Raw genomic sequence first — 15,988 nt, 5'->3', positions numbered from 1 at the left:
GACCCTGCCATCTCTGATTCCTTTCATAGCTGAGTGGGCTTGGCTTCTTGAAACAGGAGGTGGATGTACATCCTGAGTCAGGGAAGCCTGGGAACAATTGTGCCAAGTGCTACTCCCCTGCTTTCAAGTCTTCCATGGCTCCCACTACCCTGGAGGAAGCCTGAATTACCAGCCTCTGCACCTTTACTTGTACTGTCGCCAGCCTGTGCACTGTTTCCCTGTTCTTCATTTGGCTAAGCCATACTTTAGGATGCAGCTTGGGCACCTCCAGGAAGCCTGCCAGGATGCCTCCTGTCCCCAGTGTGCAGTAGCCCCCTTCTTTGCTCACAGCCCCGGCTGATCACAGTCCATTGTGACTCTGTCTCCTCATTAAGAGCAAAGGCTAAATCTGAGTCCTTATCTCTGTGACTCTGTCCATGGCTAACAGAGGACCAGGAAGGCATTTTCCAGGGATCAGCACGTGCCCTCTTTGGCCTCCCTGGGCAGCCTGGAAAGTGGTTTGGAGCTCCCTAGCCCCACCTCAGCTTTGTGAGTTTGAAGCATAGTGGGGGCAGGAACAGGTGTGGGGTGGGGGGTTGCCAGTCTAATTGCACAGACCACAGACACTTCTTGAGGCCTGATGCCCCAGGTCTGTGCAGTGGCCATACTATCCCTGTAGCCCCCAGCCCATGGTGGACCACACCCAGGGCATCTCCCTTATTCAAGCATCCTCCATCTCACCAAGCCCCGGCAGGGAAGGGTCCCCAGTTGGTCTCGATACCCTTCTGCTCTGCATGCTTGGTCTACCCATCACCCCACAGCACGGCACCCCTGTCCCACCCCCATGCCCTTGTTCATCCTGCTTCTCCATCATTCTTGAAGCCCTTCCTGCCCCACAAACCCTCCCCATCCTTTAAGACTCAGAAGTTCAACATGTACTTGCTTGGGAGTGGCATCATAGGGTCCAGTCTTCATCCCCCAAAGGGATGAAGCTATGGGGTCTCTCTACCCCCACCCCCAGCCCAACCCTGCACATAGCCAGATACCTCAACTCATCAAAACCCCATAGACACACAGTGTGGATTGACTGACAATGTTGGGCAGGGTTCCCCTGCGTCCCCTCTCCCATAAGGAGGGCTGTTTCTCAGGGACAAGTTTATTACCAGGAACACACTAACCTCTTTCATAATAGCTAAAGGCATAAAAACTACAAAAATATCTGGCTCTCAGGAGTGGGCAGCTCAGGGTGGGGCCAGAGCTGTGACTTCACCGCCAGTCAGGAGCCCTCATGGGCTTCCTTGCAGACCCCACAGCTGGGGAACCTTCTAGTCACTCCCGGAGGAGAGGAGAGGGGGGAGCTGGGAGAGAGGGAGCGCTCTGGCAACCAGGGAGGGGTGAGGTGGGGCTGAGCTGGAATGCAGGGCTTTCCTGGCCCTGAATCACGGAGCCTGTTCAGAAGAGGCCTCAGTGAGGCCCTGCAAGGTTGGTGGCAGAGCCAGGGTGGGGAGGGGCTTGGATGTGGTCACCCTGCTCCACTGGCTCCTGGACCAACCCTAACCCTCACCCCCACCCCAGTTGCTTTCTCCAGAGTCCTCTCTGCAATTCCCAAGACCAAAGGGGCAGATGACAGTCCTTCCAAGGCTCATAGGAGAAACAAACCTTCATTCAACCTCAGTGACCCCAGGCCTCAGCTAGTCACTGGGACCTTGATCCCAAGAACCTGCTGGCTAAGCTGCTGCTAAGGGGAGGGGCTGCCATGGTTGGGGTGGTGTGCAGAGAACGGGGGAGGAGGGTAGATGGGCACGTGCCTCAACACACAGGGCAAGCGGGCTGCCTTCCTTGACCTCAGGCCTGAGCACCATTGGCCTGGGCACCTGAGAGAGCTGTCTTCCGGAAGGCCTGCAGGGCTGGGTTGTTCAGTAGCGTGTAGGCCAGACCCCAGCGGGCCCTGTTCCGGCTGGTTCTAGGCCCCGTTTCCTTGGCCATAGGGTCCTTTGTCTGGAGCAACTGCAACCCTGAGAGGGAGAGAAACCTTCTGTGAATAACTCCCTCAGCCAAGTGTCCCCAGGCCCCAGACTGAATATCCCAGAGAGTCTGCAAATCCCGTGTATAGTAAGGTGTTGAGCCTGGGGTTCCAGCTGCCAGCTCAGAGAGGGAAATCAGAAGAAGCTGGGCTTGGGGGAGGGTGAAGGTTCAGGATGTGCCTCCGCAGGTGGAGCTGAGGTCAGTGGAGGGACCAGAGGCAAGGCCAACACAAGGGCACAGAGCTGGCTTAGTGTTCCCTCCTATTACACACTTCCTGGGCAGTAGGGAAGGAAAGGCCTCACACTTTGGGGAGAGATAGGAGGTAATGGGGTGGGGCACAACAGAGTCCCTTAGCAAGGCAGCCATTTCCTTCTCTGTGTGCACAGAGAAGGGGTGTGTGTGTGTGTGTGTGTGTGTGTGTACATTTGTATCATGGGAAAAAATTATCATGAGACTGGACCAGGATGGGGGATCTCAGGCAGCCAAGAGAGAGGGGAGGTGACAATTTTCCTGGTGCTCACTATGCTGGCAGGGACATGCTGAGCTGGGCAGGCTGGGCTCCCATCCCCAGTGGGAGAGCGCACCTTCTTCTTCCTCCCCAGTTCTGAGATTTCCCTTGGGGTCCACTGGAGCCTGGAGGCGGGGACTTCGAGCTGCAAGGAGCAGTGCGCAGAAGGCAGTCGCAGCAGGATGCGACTGGCTGGCCTCCAGCTTCAGGAAGTTTCTGTATGTGCAATAGCCTGGGGTGGGGAGGGGGATGGCAGTGCTTGGCAGGAGGGGCCAGTGGCAGACTAGAGGCACCTAGACTCCCCTGACACACACAAGGACACACATGCGTCCAAGCCTGCAGACACACAGGGCCATGGCACATACGCTGCACACGGACACGTGTGGACCCATGGAACATGCCACAGGCGCTGCATACCCTCAGAGCCCCAGCAGTACACAGAATGCATGATGCTCATGGTCATGATCATCCTCCATGAACATATCTGCTGGAGGGCAGTGGGGGGCAAACCCCCTCCTGCACTGTGTAGGCCCCCAGCCCCTGCCCAACGATCTTACCAGGGTCCAGAGTGGCAGCTCGTGATGACAGCAGACTGAGGTCCATCTGACTGAGGTGGACGGTGTTATAGAGGGCGGAGAGGGACATTCGCCAGGTGGCCACCACCCCACCCATCAGCGTGTTGATGGGAAAGAGGAGAAAGGTGGCTGCGTAGAGTGCTCGCCTGGGGCAGGGAGGAGAAAGGCTGAGGCAGGCTTCCCAGAGCCCCCTCCCAGGACCAGTGTCACACCTAGAGGCCTAGAGCAGCTGTGTTTATTGAGCGCCTACTGTTTGTTAAGTATGCCTTCTGAGTGACATGTTCTATGCTGGGCCTTTCCTCTCAACCCACCACCCTAGAAGACAGGTGGTATCACCCTCTTCTTTAGGAGGGAAACTGAGGCCCAGAGAACCTGGTGACTTATTCAAGTCTATCTAGTTACTCGTTGGGCGGGCTGGGATTTTAGTCCATGTCTATCTGGGTCTTTCCATGAACCCAGTGCCTTCTGGTCTCCTCCTCTGATTCTCCTATCCACGAATTCAAATTCCCTTGTGGGGTCAAGGTTTCCCCACAACTCTGCCATCTGACACAGAACCTCTTTCCTGCAAAGTGAGAAGATGTAGGGTTTGCTGGGCAACGAGGATCCAGGGAGGAGTGTAGATCCCACAGACAAAAAGGGATCCTGGGGCTAATTTATGCCTCACGTGATATAGAGAAAGATATCTTGGAATGTCTCTGTAGGTAAGGCAAGTTCTTTCTTTTACTTACTGGGTAGGAGACACTGAAGAAGAGGCTGAGGGCCCTAGGGAACCACAAGCTCAGAGACCACCTTACCGGTTAGTCAGCTCTGGGTATCCATGGTGAGTCTTCAGGAAGACCCAGTGGGCTGCTATGTTCTGCAGGGTCACAGCTAGGATCAAAGTCAGCCAGAAGGGCCTGCAGGTGGATTAGGGAGGGTGGTTGCTGTTAACAGCCCTCTACAAAAGGGTTCCAGAGCCCTCCACTCCTTGCCTCACTCACCATGAGGACCCCAGGGATCGTAGGAACAAGAGGTTCCTGCCGTGCAACACAGGCACAAACACCAGGAAGGCAAGGACTGTACTCCCCAGGAAGAAGATGATCTGCTGTACCAGGAGCCCTGCAGGGATCGGGAACAACAAGAGGACAGATACCAAGTTATCTGGGAACTGGTGCACCTCTGCTTCCTCGGGAATCCAAGAGCTTTGGATTCAAGGGCTGACCTGGTTTCAATCCCTGCTCTTCTACTGCCTAGCTGTGTTGCCCTGAGCAAGTTACATTACGTCTCTGAGCTGTTGTTTCTTCCTCTGCAAAATGGTGATCGTAGTCCCTATCTCAGAGGGCTATTGTGTGATCCAAAGAGACTGAATCAGTGGCAACTCTTTGAAACCAAAGTGCTTTGCAAGCATCATTTTCCCCTACTTGCTCCTAAGTTCCTGGGGACAAGACCCCTCTGTAAATCAGGGGTTGCATTCCTACCAGCCAGAGCCTGGTGTATCGTGGGTACCCAAGAGTTGTCTGTGGAAACAACCAGACCAATTGATCACATGATATAATGCATACAAAAGGGTTTGGCAAGCCAGGCATGGTGGCACTTGCCTGTAACCCCAGCTGCTCCAAAGGCTGAGGCAGGAGGGTCACAAGTTCAAGGCCAACCTGGACAACTTGCCTCAACTGTCTCAAAATAAAAAATAAAATAAAATAAAAAGAACTGTGATGTCTCTCAGTAGTAGAGCACCCTGGGGTTCAATCTTCAGTTGGAAAAAGGAAGGAAAAAAAAAAAAAAAGACTTGGCAGAAATCATGACTTTTCGTCCCAGTAATTCCTCTCCATTATCAACGTCTTTCTCCTCCCCCAAGGGTGGGGAGAACCAATGTAACCTTGGATTTACAGCCTTGGTCCCAGCCCCATAATTTCAGGATGCTTTACCAGCTGCAGGAACCCCTTTGCCATCCCCAACAGTATCCATGGAATCCTGCTTTCATACTTGTGGTGACAGGCTCCCCTTACCTTCCAAGGCAGCCCAGTGCAGCACAACCCTCCCTTACAGGAGCCGCAATGTGCCACCTTGAACTTGCCACCTCCAGACCTGGGTATACACCTGCATGTAAACACCTGGTGGCACCCAGGGTTAGTCTTCATGCGAAGGGTACCCTTCTCCCAGTGCTCCTTGATGCCCTTACTCTGGAGCATGCTTCCCTTCGCCACCACAGGGACCAAGGTCTGGGCTGGGGGAGGGGAAGGGGGCTCACCGAAGCAGGTAAAGGCAGTGTGGTAGGCGCTGAAGCTCATCCAACAGAATATAGCCTCATGGGATGGTCGAGTGCTCTGGAGTGGGGGGCCCAGGTCCAAGGCAGCCCCTCTGTGCAAAGCTTGAAGGTTGGCCCTGGGGTGTGAGCAAGGGGGGCAGCACCCTCAGGGAGGAAGACACTCCCAGGTGCCCCTGGGCACTCTCTGGCGAAACCCCTAGCCTAATTAAAACCCTCAGCAAGGACCCTCAGAGCCCTGAGGCCACTAACTCAAGCTGGCAGGTCTTCCTGGAAGAGGTGACATCCTGGGAGCCTTACAGGGTGACTAAGGAAACAAAACCAGGCAGAGGTTCAACCTGAGCCATGTCGGGATAGTGGGAACCAACTTTGAGAATGGAGGTGACACGCAACTTGGCCACCAGGGCAGCATGCGGGCAAGCATTCTTGTGGAACCTTGAAAGCCAGGGTCAGAGGGGCCAATCCTGTGGGAAAGAGCCCTGGACAGGGTCTCTGAGGGCTGTCAAGTGCACAGAGCACGGGGGCCAGTTCTCTGCCATGGTGAGCTCCTGCCTCCCCTTCCCACAAGGCCTGTTCCCACCCAGAACTCAGAATGCCTCAAGCTCTTCAGCGCTCACCGCAAAAGGGCAAACTAGGCAGCTTGGCATTCAAATTCCAGAACAACCCCTCCAGGCCCCTACCCCTGCCAGGCCACCCTTCATGCTGTCAGGTGCACCCACTTCTCTACTTACTTGGGGTGTGGGTACCAGAGATTGAACTCAGGGGCACTCGAGCACTGAGCCTATCCCCAGCCCTATTTTGTACTTTCTTTAGAGACAGGGTCTCACTGAGTTAACTTAGCACTCCCTGCTGCTGAGGCTGGCTTTGAACTTGTGATCCTCCTGCCTCAGCCTCCCCAAGCAGCTGGGATTGCAGGCGTGCCCCACCATGCCCAGCTCTCATGCTCTCATGAGGTTCCTCTGGCCTGTAGCACTCTCTGTCCCTTGCCACCTACCTCTTCTTCCACTCTTAGGTAGAATGCCAGATGCCCAGATGGCCTCCCTATTGAATTCAGCTCTCCGGGGTGGCCCCTTCTCAGAGGTACCCCCTCCTTTCAGTCATGCCCCATTTCCCTTGCAGGTATTTCCCCAACCAGACAGTCGCTCAAGAAGGCAGCCCCAGGGCCCACCTCTCCACCCACTACCATGCAGTCTCCAGGGCCTTCCCTCCCTGCAGCCCCAGGGCTTCCACACACACCTGCTTGGGTCTCTGGCCCTTTCCCACTTCTGCACAGGGTTAGTCAGAGCTGCCACCAACCTGTGAGTTGTCAGCGAGCGGATCAGGAGCAGGAAGGTGAGTGTGCAAGATAGGACCAAGGCCGAGATGTAGCAAGCTGGAGGGGGAGAGGGGGCACAGTGGGAGGTTGGGTCCTGGGGGATCACTGGGGAGCCTCCGACCCCTGCCAGGATGGGACCCTGGCCCCCATCCCCCTCTGAATGGAGTCTTCTTGGTCCTGTCCCTATCTTTCAAGGGATTCCACCCAACCGGGCTCCTGCCTCCAGCCCCACCACTTCTTGGCTGTGGGAACTTCAGGGGGGTACCTCACCCTTGATCCTTGCTTTGCTCATTCGTGTGCACCTCCCAGGCACACTGTTACTCCTGGGATAACTCAATGACCACAATCCCCCGCCCCTGCCTGACCAATGGCTTTTGTTCAGGGCACAGAGGATGTGAGTCCATGGCAGTATGCCAAGTCTATAAGGACAAGGAAGGTGGCCCTGCCACCCATCTTGGGGGTGTGGCCCCCACCTCTCAGCTCCTTCACCCCAACCCTGGCCATGCACACAGGTAACGAGATTGCTGGAAAAAGAGCTGGGAAAGAGTGGAGGGTGTGTCGTGAACAAATACTGAAGACTATCAGGGTGCAGTCCTCCCACCCTCCATCCACAGACATCCTCACCCTGGATCCCCGAAGCAACCCCAGGAGGTCAGACACAGGAATTGTTCCCAGGAGGCCAAAGAGGAAAAAGGTCAGAGAGGGAGCTAAACACAGCCAACCCCACCGCCAGGTATGGTAAGTGCAGCCCTCCACTAGATCCAGAAGGACCCCAGTTGCCTGCACTCTGAGCTTGTAAGTCAGCCCAGAGAAGTGTCCCCAGTTCCTGTGTTTCCACCTGGAAAGGTGACAGCAAACACATGAGTAAGGCAAGCACCCGATCCATGTAGCCAGAGATGCGGGGGCAGTGGGTCTCAGCACTGGTAGCACATTGGGGTAACCTGGAGCTGCCCGAACTCCCCACTGCCTGGGCTGTCTCCAGACCAGTTAAATCAGAGTTTCTGTGGGGCAGACCCAGCGTTGGTGCTGGGAAAGCAACCAGGATTCCAGTGTGCAGCCAGGCCGAGCAGCACTGGTCTGCAGGTAGAGCCTTCAGGAGTTACTTCTGAGACAGGAAGGGAGATCTCCCTCAGGCAGATAGGATAAGGCCTTGGGAGAAGGACAGGAGGGGAGAGGGAAGGGTTACCCACCATGCCTTCTTCTGTGGTAGAATACTTGTCTCTGTCCCTCACAGCTATCACCACAACAGCCCTTCCTTAGTGACCCTTGCCCTTATCTCTAGCTATGACTGACCACGAGCAGACCCTACCCGAAATGCTTCCCCTTTCTAAAAGATGTGTCAGAATCACCGGTGAGACCTGTCTTCTTTAATAATGTAAATAAGGGATTGATTGGCTTATTAAACTCAGGGTTTAGAGAGTTTGATTGGTCCATGCTGCACCCCTGACCCCACCAATCACCTGTGCCGGGCCATTAGATATGCCTTTAAAAACCCCGAGACAACACACCCATTGGCATCCCTCTCTTGGGGACCCTCCCCTCTGGAAGCTCTGCTTTTTTCCTATTATTCTCCCTCCTCCTCCTCCTCCTCCTCCTCCTCCTCCTCCTCCTCCTCAGGAATTGAACCCAGGGGCACTTAACCACTGAGCCACACCCCCAGCCCTTTTTGTATTTTATTTAGAGACAGGGCCTCACTTAGCTGCTTAAGGCCTTGCTAAATTCCTGAGGCTGGCTTTGAACTCGTGATCCTCCTGCCTCAGCCTCCGGAGTCACTGGGATTACAGGCATGTGTCACCACTCCTGGCCCTCTTTCTATTACTCTAATAAATCCTGTTACTTTACTCTCACCCTGGTGTCTGTGGATTTCATTCCTCAAATTCATGAGACATAGAACTCAACTGCTTGGATCCAGTGTGACACTTCCAGCAGCAATGAATTGGAACCAATCAACCAAGCAATAATTAACGGTGCCTTCTATGGTGGTTCTCAAACTTTTGCTTGTGTTAGAATTATTGGGCGGGGTGAATCATAGATGTTGGGCCCAACCTTCAGAGTCTCCAATTCAGTAGATCTGGGGTGGTGACTTCAAATCTGGGAAACTTTTTTTTTACATTTATTTTGTTTATTTATTTTTATGTGGTGCTGAAGATCGAACCCAAGGCTTCATATGTGCTAGGCGAGCACTCTACCGCTGAGCCACAACCCCAGCCCCAAATCTGGGAAACTTTTTAAAAAGTTATCAAATATTCTCATATACAGCTAGGACTGAGAACAACTGTTACAAAAACAGGAGCCTCTTTGTCTGTCCCTGGCTTCCCCCTGTAATACCCTCAGGGATACTTTTCTGCAAAGTATGATTGAGAGATAACGCTGGGCATGCACAGCTCCAGCCTGCTGCATTGCCCCTTTTGGAGCCAACTGAGCACCAGGCAAGGGGCATCCTGGACCACTTGCTGCCAAGAGGAAGGAACCTGCCAGCCGAGCCTCATCAAGTGAATGAACAGGCTAACGGAGGGGAAGGGTTGGCAAAGCCGGGTTGGCCATTTATCTCCATCTGTCCACCTGCTGTTTCTCTCTCTCTCCCTCCAATGGCTCCAGACTTGGGGTTGCTCCAAACCCTGGCACCCAGAAAATCTTCCTTCTTTTTGCGGCTGCTGGGATCCTGCACCTGCCCCCTCTAGACATTCCTTGTGGACAGATCCATCTTTTTCAACCAATCAAGGGCCTCCTGGACAGGGGTGCCCTTTTAACCTCAGCATCCATATTGCAGGTAGGGAAGTCAAAGCCAGGAGAGGTGAAGCAGCTTGTCCAAGGTCTTACAGTTTGTAATCGATGGAACTGAGAGTATAATCTGGCCTGCCTGACCCAGGGTCTAAGCTTTCTGTCAACAATGCCAGAGTTATGGCCCAGGCACCAATGGGCAGCCCCAACACAAGAGCTCAGAAGACATTAGCTTCTTAGCTTAAGAACAGACCAAAGGATGCTGGGTGCAGTGGCATAAGCATGTAATCCCAGTGGATCAGGAGGCTGAGGCAGGAGGATCATGGGTTCAAAGCCAGCCTCAGCAACTTAGTGAGGCCCTGTCTCTAAATATAAAAAAGAGCTGGGGATGTGGCTCAGTGGTCGAGTGCACCTGGGTTCAATCCCTGGTACAAAAGAAAAACAGACCAAAGGCTCCAAGCCCAGCTCTAACCTCAGTTCCACAACTAGATTGCTAAATGGCTTTGGGCATATCTCTAATCCCTCCTGGGCCTCGGTTTTCCTTATCCTTAAACTAGGAGAGTAAATGCTGCTTTGTTTGGCCCCCACTTCCAAAAAGATCCAAAGGGAATATTTGAGCTTAGAAACTGGAACATACAACTGTAAATGCAAGGTGTGGTAAGAAGACTCACTGCCCTGGGCACTTTACTTCTTACCCGAGAGCCTCAGTTTCCTGTTCTATGAACCAGGATCACTCATGCGATCCAACAGGGCCACTGCAAGTAAAGATCAGAGCTTGGATGTGGGCATAGCTAGGCCATATCTGTACCTCCCTGTGACCCAGGTCACAGCCCTCTTCAAACCTGTCACCTGTCCAGCTTGTGGGCCTCGGCAGCAGTTCCCAGGCAGCCTCCAGTGTGGGAGCTGAGGCCTTCAGGCTCGTGGTGGGAAGGGTGGGCAGGGAAGGAGGAGGTCACTGGGCACACCTCTGCCTCTTCCCCACTCTATGCCCCACTTCCTGCCATTTGGCATTGCCAGCTTGCCTTGGTCTGTGGGACAGGATGATGTTCATGGTCGGGAAAGCTGCAGAGCTGCCTACAATGCTGGCAGCCTCTGCTCCAACTACCACGGGTTACTCCCCAGAAGCAGGGTGCCCATTATTAGGGGCCCTCAAATGAGCCAAGGGTGTAGGCCCTAGGACTCTTGATCTCCAGACTTATCTCATGGTGATGGAAAGAGCCCCTGGGCTCCAAGCGACCTGCATTGCTCCCTGGCTCCACTCTGCCCCGCCACGCAGCCGTAGGCCAGCCTTTCTTCATGTGCCCAGTGGAGACTGTGTGGGGAAGCCTGGGAGGTGTGGGGAGGGCCTGGGAGGCGGGGTGAGGAGGTAACTGCAGGAATAGGACTCCAGGTGGCATCTACCATTCCCTGGTTTGGAGTCTCATTTCAGGGGAGGCAAGGAGAGGAGATGGCCTGAGCAGACAGGGACTGGGAGAGAAAACGGGTACCCTGCCCAACCCCATCCCCTGGCATGGGTTATCCCAGAAATCCTGGCCCACTGCCCCACATCGCTGCCTCCTTTCCTCCCTCCCCTCCCTCAGCTCATACTTGCCACCCTTCTCTGTCACCACATCTGCAGAATGGGTCAAAGACCCAGGAGCTGGGGGCAGGGGCAGGGGGCTGCTGAGACAGGTCTCTTTAAGTCTCAGAAACTTGGCACTGGAAACTTCAACTGCCCCCACTTGGAGACAAGGCAGTGGAGGCCCAGAGAGGGGAAGGAAGGTGACCAAGGACCCCCAGGATATCTGTGGCAGGCTGGGACCCTATTCTAGCTCCTGGCCCCTCTGTGGCTTCGGGGCTCCTGAGGAGGGGAGACTCACCTTCCAGAGCCCACAGATGGTGCTTCACTAGCTCCACCACCTCCTGCCTGTCCTCGGAGAGCACGATCCCAAAGCCGGCCAGCAAGTAGGAGACATCCGTGGTGATACCTGCCCTCACCTTCTGCATGGTAGGAACCACGCTCACCAGCAACAGCAGGGCCACCTGGGAAGGCCCCACAGTGAGGATGCCAAGGCCTGGCTGTGCCACACCAGGTATCCCACCCAGAAAGTGTTTCCTGTGCAAGCAAGGGGACTTCAGAGGGGACCGTGGCAGCAGGCTAGCTACAGCACAGGCCTGGAGACCATCGGAGTATCCTATCCACACCTTAGAGCAGGGACCGCACCCCTCTACACAGTATGTTACGGACACCTCAGTGGCCTGGCAGGTCCCCCAGGAAGCATAATGCATCCCTACACCTCTGCCTGTCTATTACCTATCAATCTAGGGCCTTTATATTCTAAACTTTAGAATATAAAATTTCTAATTTTTTCATGTTGGGCAAAGCAATGAGCATTGACATTTAATCTAGAAATACCCAGATTCAGATTTTAGCAACTCTAAGATAAATTACTTGTAGGAATTTGACCGAGTCAAAGTCTCTGAGCCTCAACTTCCCCTATCTACAAAATGGAGAGAAATCATACCTACCTTCCAGGATTTTGTTTTGGGTTTTTTTGGGGGGTGAGTGGGGCTGGTGGTGGTGGTAGTGAGGATTCATCAAATATATGGTCTCACTGAATTTTCTCAACTAACCAAAGAGAAAAATGATTCTATTTCTTCCATTTTATAGATGAAGTAACAGGCTCAGAGAGGTTGAATGGCTTGTTCAAGGTCACACAGGAAGCAAATAATGGAGGTAGGATTTAAATCCATTTTTATGTGACTCCAAAACTCATGCTCTGAGTTGCTATACGAGCCCAACAAGGGCTGACACCCTGCCCTTCTGGGCCAGCATTCCCAAGATGGCCAGAAGCAGCTGGACAGGACCATGGGTGGGCATTTGGAGAGCTGAGTTGGGCCTGAGCTATTCCAGGATTGGGGATTCAAGGGTCACTACAGGATGTAGGACATACCTGGTAAATGGCTGTCCCTGTCAAGGTGGCTGAGATCACTAACTTCAAGGGGAGGCGGAATCCTGCAGAATCCAAAAGAAGGGGTATGGTGAACAGCACCACTAAGGCTCCAGGGCCCCATCCCTCCCAAGGGGCCCAGGAAAAGGGACGGAGCTCATAAGACCCTGGGCCACCATGGCCAGGCCAGGATCTTCCCCTTGTCCCAAGCTGGCAGTGTCTTCTCCTGGTGACAAGGGAGCAGGGGAGCAGGAGCCAGCCCTCCACTGCTGCTTCTGGGCAAAGAGAAGTGAGGACACCTGTCACTCAGCGTCAGATGCTCGGTACCTGGCTGTGGAGTGTAGGTGTAGCGTTGGCAGCAGCTCCAGACCCGGGACAGGAAGCCATGCTTGGAGGTAGGACAGGAGCTGCAAAGACCCAGGCAGGCAGGGGAGGCCCCAGGTAAAGCCCCAGCCCCAAGACCAAGCTGCAGAGCCTGGTCACTCCTCACCTCTGTCCCCACTGTGCACCAGCCTCCCAAACACGGCTGCTCAGCAGCCCTGCCCGCCATTCCGCTTGCCTGGGACCTCACCGGCTTTCCTGCTTCTTTTGGCAAAGAAGACTCCTCAGATACTCCTCAGAGCGGCTGCTCTGCAGCCCCTGTGGAGACAGGGAAGTGGGGAGCAGATGAGACCTGCCTTGAGCCATCCCGGGGGGCCCTGGCTTAGGGCACCAGAGTGGACACCAAGTAGGTCCCCATAAATACCTGGCTGTGGTGGTGGTAGTGGAGTGTGGAGACGGTGACCTGTGACCTTGGGGAATAAGGTCCATGACCTGCAAAAGTGTCGTCTTCCTGGCAAGGAATTCTCCCCTCAATGCTGTTCTTCCTACAATCTAACTCCAACTCTCTCCTGCTTTACTCACTGCTTCCCTTCCCCCACCCCAGCAACTGGGGTAAAGGAAAGCCTGTGTCCCTTGGGCCCATCTCTGCCCAGAACTCAGGATGAGGCCATTCCAGGGCAGATCCCTCAGGCTTCTCCTCCCACTCAAGGGACATCACAAGGGTGATCAGATTTGCCTAAGCCACATTCCAGGACTTAAGCTGCCTGCAAAGTGGCAGAAGCCCATGGGAGCATGAGGCTAGCCACTGCCCTGGATCACTGGGAGAAAACAGGCCACGGTCACCTGTTGCTATAGCAACCCCAGGACCTAGGGCTGGAGTGGGTCAGCTCAAAGCTTGACTGGGTCCTTTGTGGCTTAAATCTCTTTGACCAAAGTCCAAAGAGGATTTTATTTCTTTCAAGCTTTGGCAGAGAGGTTTCCATGGAGGGAGAGGAGAGAAGGGGCCCCCAACAGAGAGATGTTCCCCTGCCATGCAGAAGCCCAACCAAGAGGCTGGGGCCATTGGGACCAGAGGGCTGCCCTGGCAAGCAGACCCACCTGGCCTCTCCTCACTCCCCATTCCTCCTCAGCCTTTCTATAATCTGCCTCTACCCTTTTGAGGGCCTCTGGAGTGTTCGTTCCTTCTCCCATGTATAAGCCACTTGACCCCGCCTGTGCCTGTGTTCCAACGGCAGCTGGAGGAGCCCCGTGCACATTTCACCCACACTGCACCCATCTCCCCCCATAGGGAGGCTCCTGGAGGCCCAGCAAGGATCAGTCAGCTCGGAGGCCCTAGCACTTAGCCCAAGGCCTGACATATAGAAGGCGTTTCTTAAGAAGATTGCAATAGCTTTCAAGAATTCTCTCTCACAAGATGTATCTATCCATCCATCCAAAAATTCAAAAATGTTAGCTGAGTATCTATTATGTGCTACAACCTGTTCCATGCTGCCAGGGTAGACACAAACAAAATAGACACACACCCCTCAGTCCCCTTACTCATGCTCCTTCTCATGCCTGCTGTGCCCGCTCCTTAGTCTCCCCACTCCACACCCTCCTTGTCCTTCAGGCCTCTTGCTAAAATCCACCCCCTTCAAGAAGCCCTCCCAGACCTCTTCTGCATCTCACATCATCCAACAGTATCCAACACAGCATTGATCTGTAATGCAGTTCTGCTCTGGATACTTTGTGAGTCATTTCAGCATCCCAGAAGGCTCAAGTCTCCTGGCCCATCTCAGTTGAGGTGGGATCTGCCCTGGAATGGCCTCATCCTGAGTTCTGGGCAGAGATGGGCCCAGTTTCAAAGATGAAGCCAGAACTTCCTGTTTTCTGACCCAGTTATCCTTTGTTGAATTCCTGCTGTGCACACAGCCCAGTGCCCCAGGTACCCTGGGTGCTGATCAAAGGTGCAGCCACTAAGCAGTCACCCAGTGACTCAGAAAACATTTTCTGAGCACTTATTACATGCCTCATACCAAGCATGGCTATGTATGGGGGGACCACAGACATGGGAGAGACTGATGTATTGGGTGCTAAGTAGGAACCAGCCCAGCCCTGCCCTGTCCCTTCACCTTGGAGCCTGCTCCCGTCCTGTGGGTGAAGCTTCGCACCAGTTGCACCGGGTACCACAGGCTCAGGAATCCAAGGCCCAGCAGAAGAGGCAGGGAGGCCAGCAGCGAGTAGTACTTATAAATCTGGGCAGATACACAGACACTCAGATAGACCTACTTCTGCTTTCTTCCCCCACCAAGAACTAGAATCCGTTTCCCTCTCCGATGCTCTGGAGGGCCATGAGAAGGCTTCCAGTTCTATGGGCCCCCAACTTGGGCCACCCTTCACCAACATGCCCACTTCACCCTTTCAGGCCCTGTAAAGATGCTCCTGGGAGGAGCATCTGGCCTGGGAGGAGCCAAAGGGAGGTTAATGGCCCCTGGTCCATCCCCAGGGGCAGTGAGCCCTGAATGGAGGATACCCACTCTCTAGGTTCCCATGTTCCAGGCATGTCAGGAAACAGGCCCCTGAAAACAGGACAAAGGCCTAATTTCTTCAGTATGTAGTTGGCCACCTGGGCATCAAGAAGCCCATGCTCTGCCTCCAGGGGCTGAGGCCTTTCTGGGTTGGGCTCCTCATGTATTCATTCATTTGTTGGTTAATTCAATGTCTTTTTATTGAGAACTTAGTGTGTGCCAGGCTCTAGGTAGTGAAAAAGACCCACCAAGTCCCTCCTCTCAAAGAAACCTCCTAATCTTCACCTATCCAAAGGATTGTGCTATCAACTCCATTTACAGGTGGGGAAACTGAGTCTCAGAGAGGTAACAGTTTCCTCAAGTCACCTGCTTATCTATTTATTGTGTCTCCTTCTAGAACAACAGCTCTTTGGAGTCCAGGGACTTGGCTTGTCTTGTTCATAGCTGTTCCAGTGCCTGGAGATGCCCCTGTCCAGAGTACGTGCTTCAGATATGTTTGTTGAATGAGGAAGACTGGGCAGCTTCACAGTCCTGACCAGCAGCCAGGGAACCAGTTTCTGAGGTTCTGGAATTCTCTCTAGCCCCTGAAACCATCCCCTGACTGGGCACTTGCCATCCTCCACCTCTCTTCACTTCTGTTCCCACTCCAGCCCAACCTAGGGATTGACGGGGCGTGGCTGGCTTTCTCTTCTTCCTCTGCCCCCTCCTGTCCTGGAAGCTGCTGAGGGCAGGGCCCTGCTGCCTTGTCCCCTGTCCCACCCCTGGAAAAGCCAGTCTGGCACAGGCACATGTTGAAAGGTCCGGAACCCTGTGCATAACAGAAGGAGGCAGAGAAGCCCAGTGTGTAAGCAGAGATGAAAGG

At 54.2% G+C, this 15,988-nt stretch overlaps 1 protein-coding gene across 6 annotated transcripts in view; it reads right to left on the bottom strand.

Annotated features, from left to right (window-relative positions):
* Positions 1 to 1,621: 1,621 nt before the first annotated feature.
* The window catches only part of Stra6 (signaling receptor and transporter of retinol STRA6), a 31,574-nt gene continuing 17,207 nt past the window's right edge, over positions 1,622 to 15,988 (bottom strand). For 4 of the 6 annotated variants that reach the window (XM_046428084.2, XM_046428078.2, XM_046428080.2 and 1 more), the window contains 12 exons: positions 14,731 to 14,853; positions 12,870 to 12,937; positions 12,626 to 12,705; positions 12,302 to 12,363; positions 11,228 to 11,390; positions 6,629 to 6,704; positions 5,318 to 5,451; positions 4,068 to 4,185; positions 3,882 to 3,983; positions 3,070 to 3,233; positions 2,589 to 2,744; positions 1,622 to 1,994 (listed from right to left, as the gene is read on the bottom strand). In XM_046428084.2, the coding sequence (XP_046284040.1) occupies positions 1,825 to 1,994; positions 2,589 to 2,744; positions 3,070 to 3,233; positions 3,882 to 3,983; positions 4,068 to 4,185; positions 5,318 to 5,451; positions 6,629 to 6,704; positions 11,228 to 11,390; positions 12,302 to 12,363; positions 12,626 to 12,705; positions 12,870 to 12,937; positions 14,731 to 14,853 (1,416 nt within the window). In that variant the 3' untranslated portion in view covers positions 1,622 to 1,824. The remainder of the gene's footprint in view (positions 1,995 to 2,588; positions 2,745 to 3,069; positions 3,234 to 3,881; positions 3,984 to 4,067; positions 4,186 to 5,317; positions 5,452 to 6,628; positions 6,705 to 11,227; positions 11,391 to 12,301; positions 12,364 to 12,625; positions 12,706 to 12,869; positions 12,938 to 14,730; positions 14,854 to 15,988) is intronic. The other 2 variants (XM_058573802.1, XM_058573803.1) reach the window with 2 other exon arrangements.

This window comes from Marmota monax, unplaced genomic scaffold, assembly GCF_021218885.2.
Source record: "Marmota monax isolate L192 unplaced genomic scaffold, Marmota_monax_Labrador192_F-V1.1 WCK01_AAM20220418_F8-fsc00111, whole genome shotgun sequence".
NCBI classification, from domain to species: Eukaryota; Metazoa; Chordata; class Mammalia; order Rodentia; family Sciuridae; genus Marmota; species Marmota monax.
The sequence above is the reverse complement of the archived record's forward strand: the minus strand, read 5'-3'. Positions and strand labels throughout refer to the sequence as shown.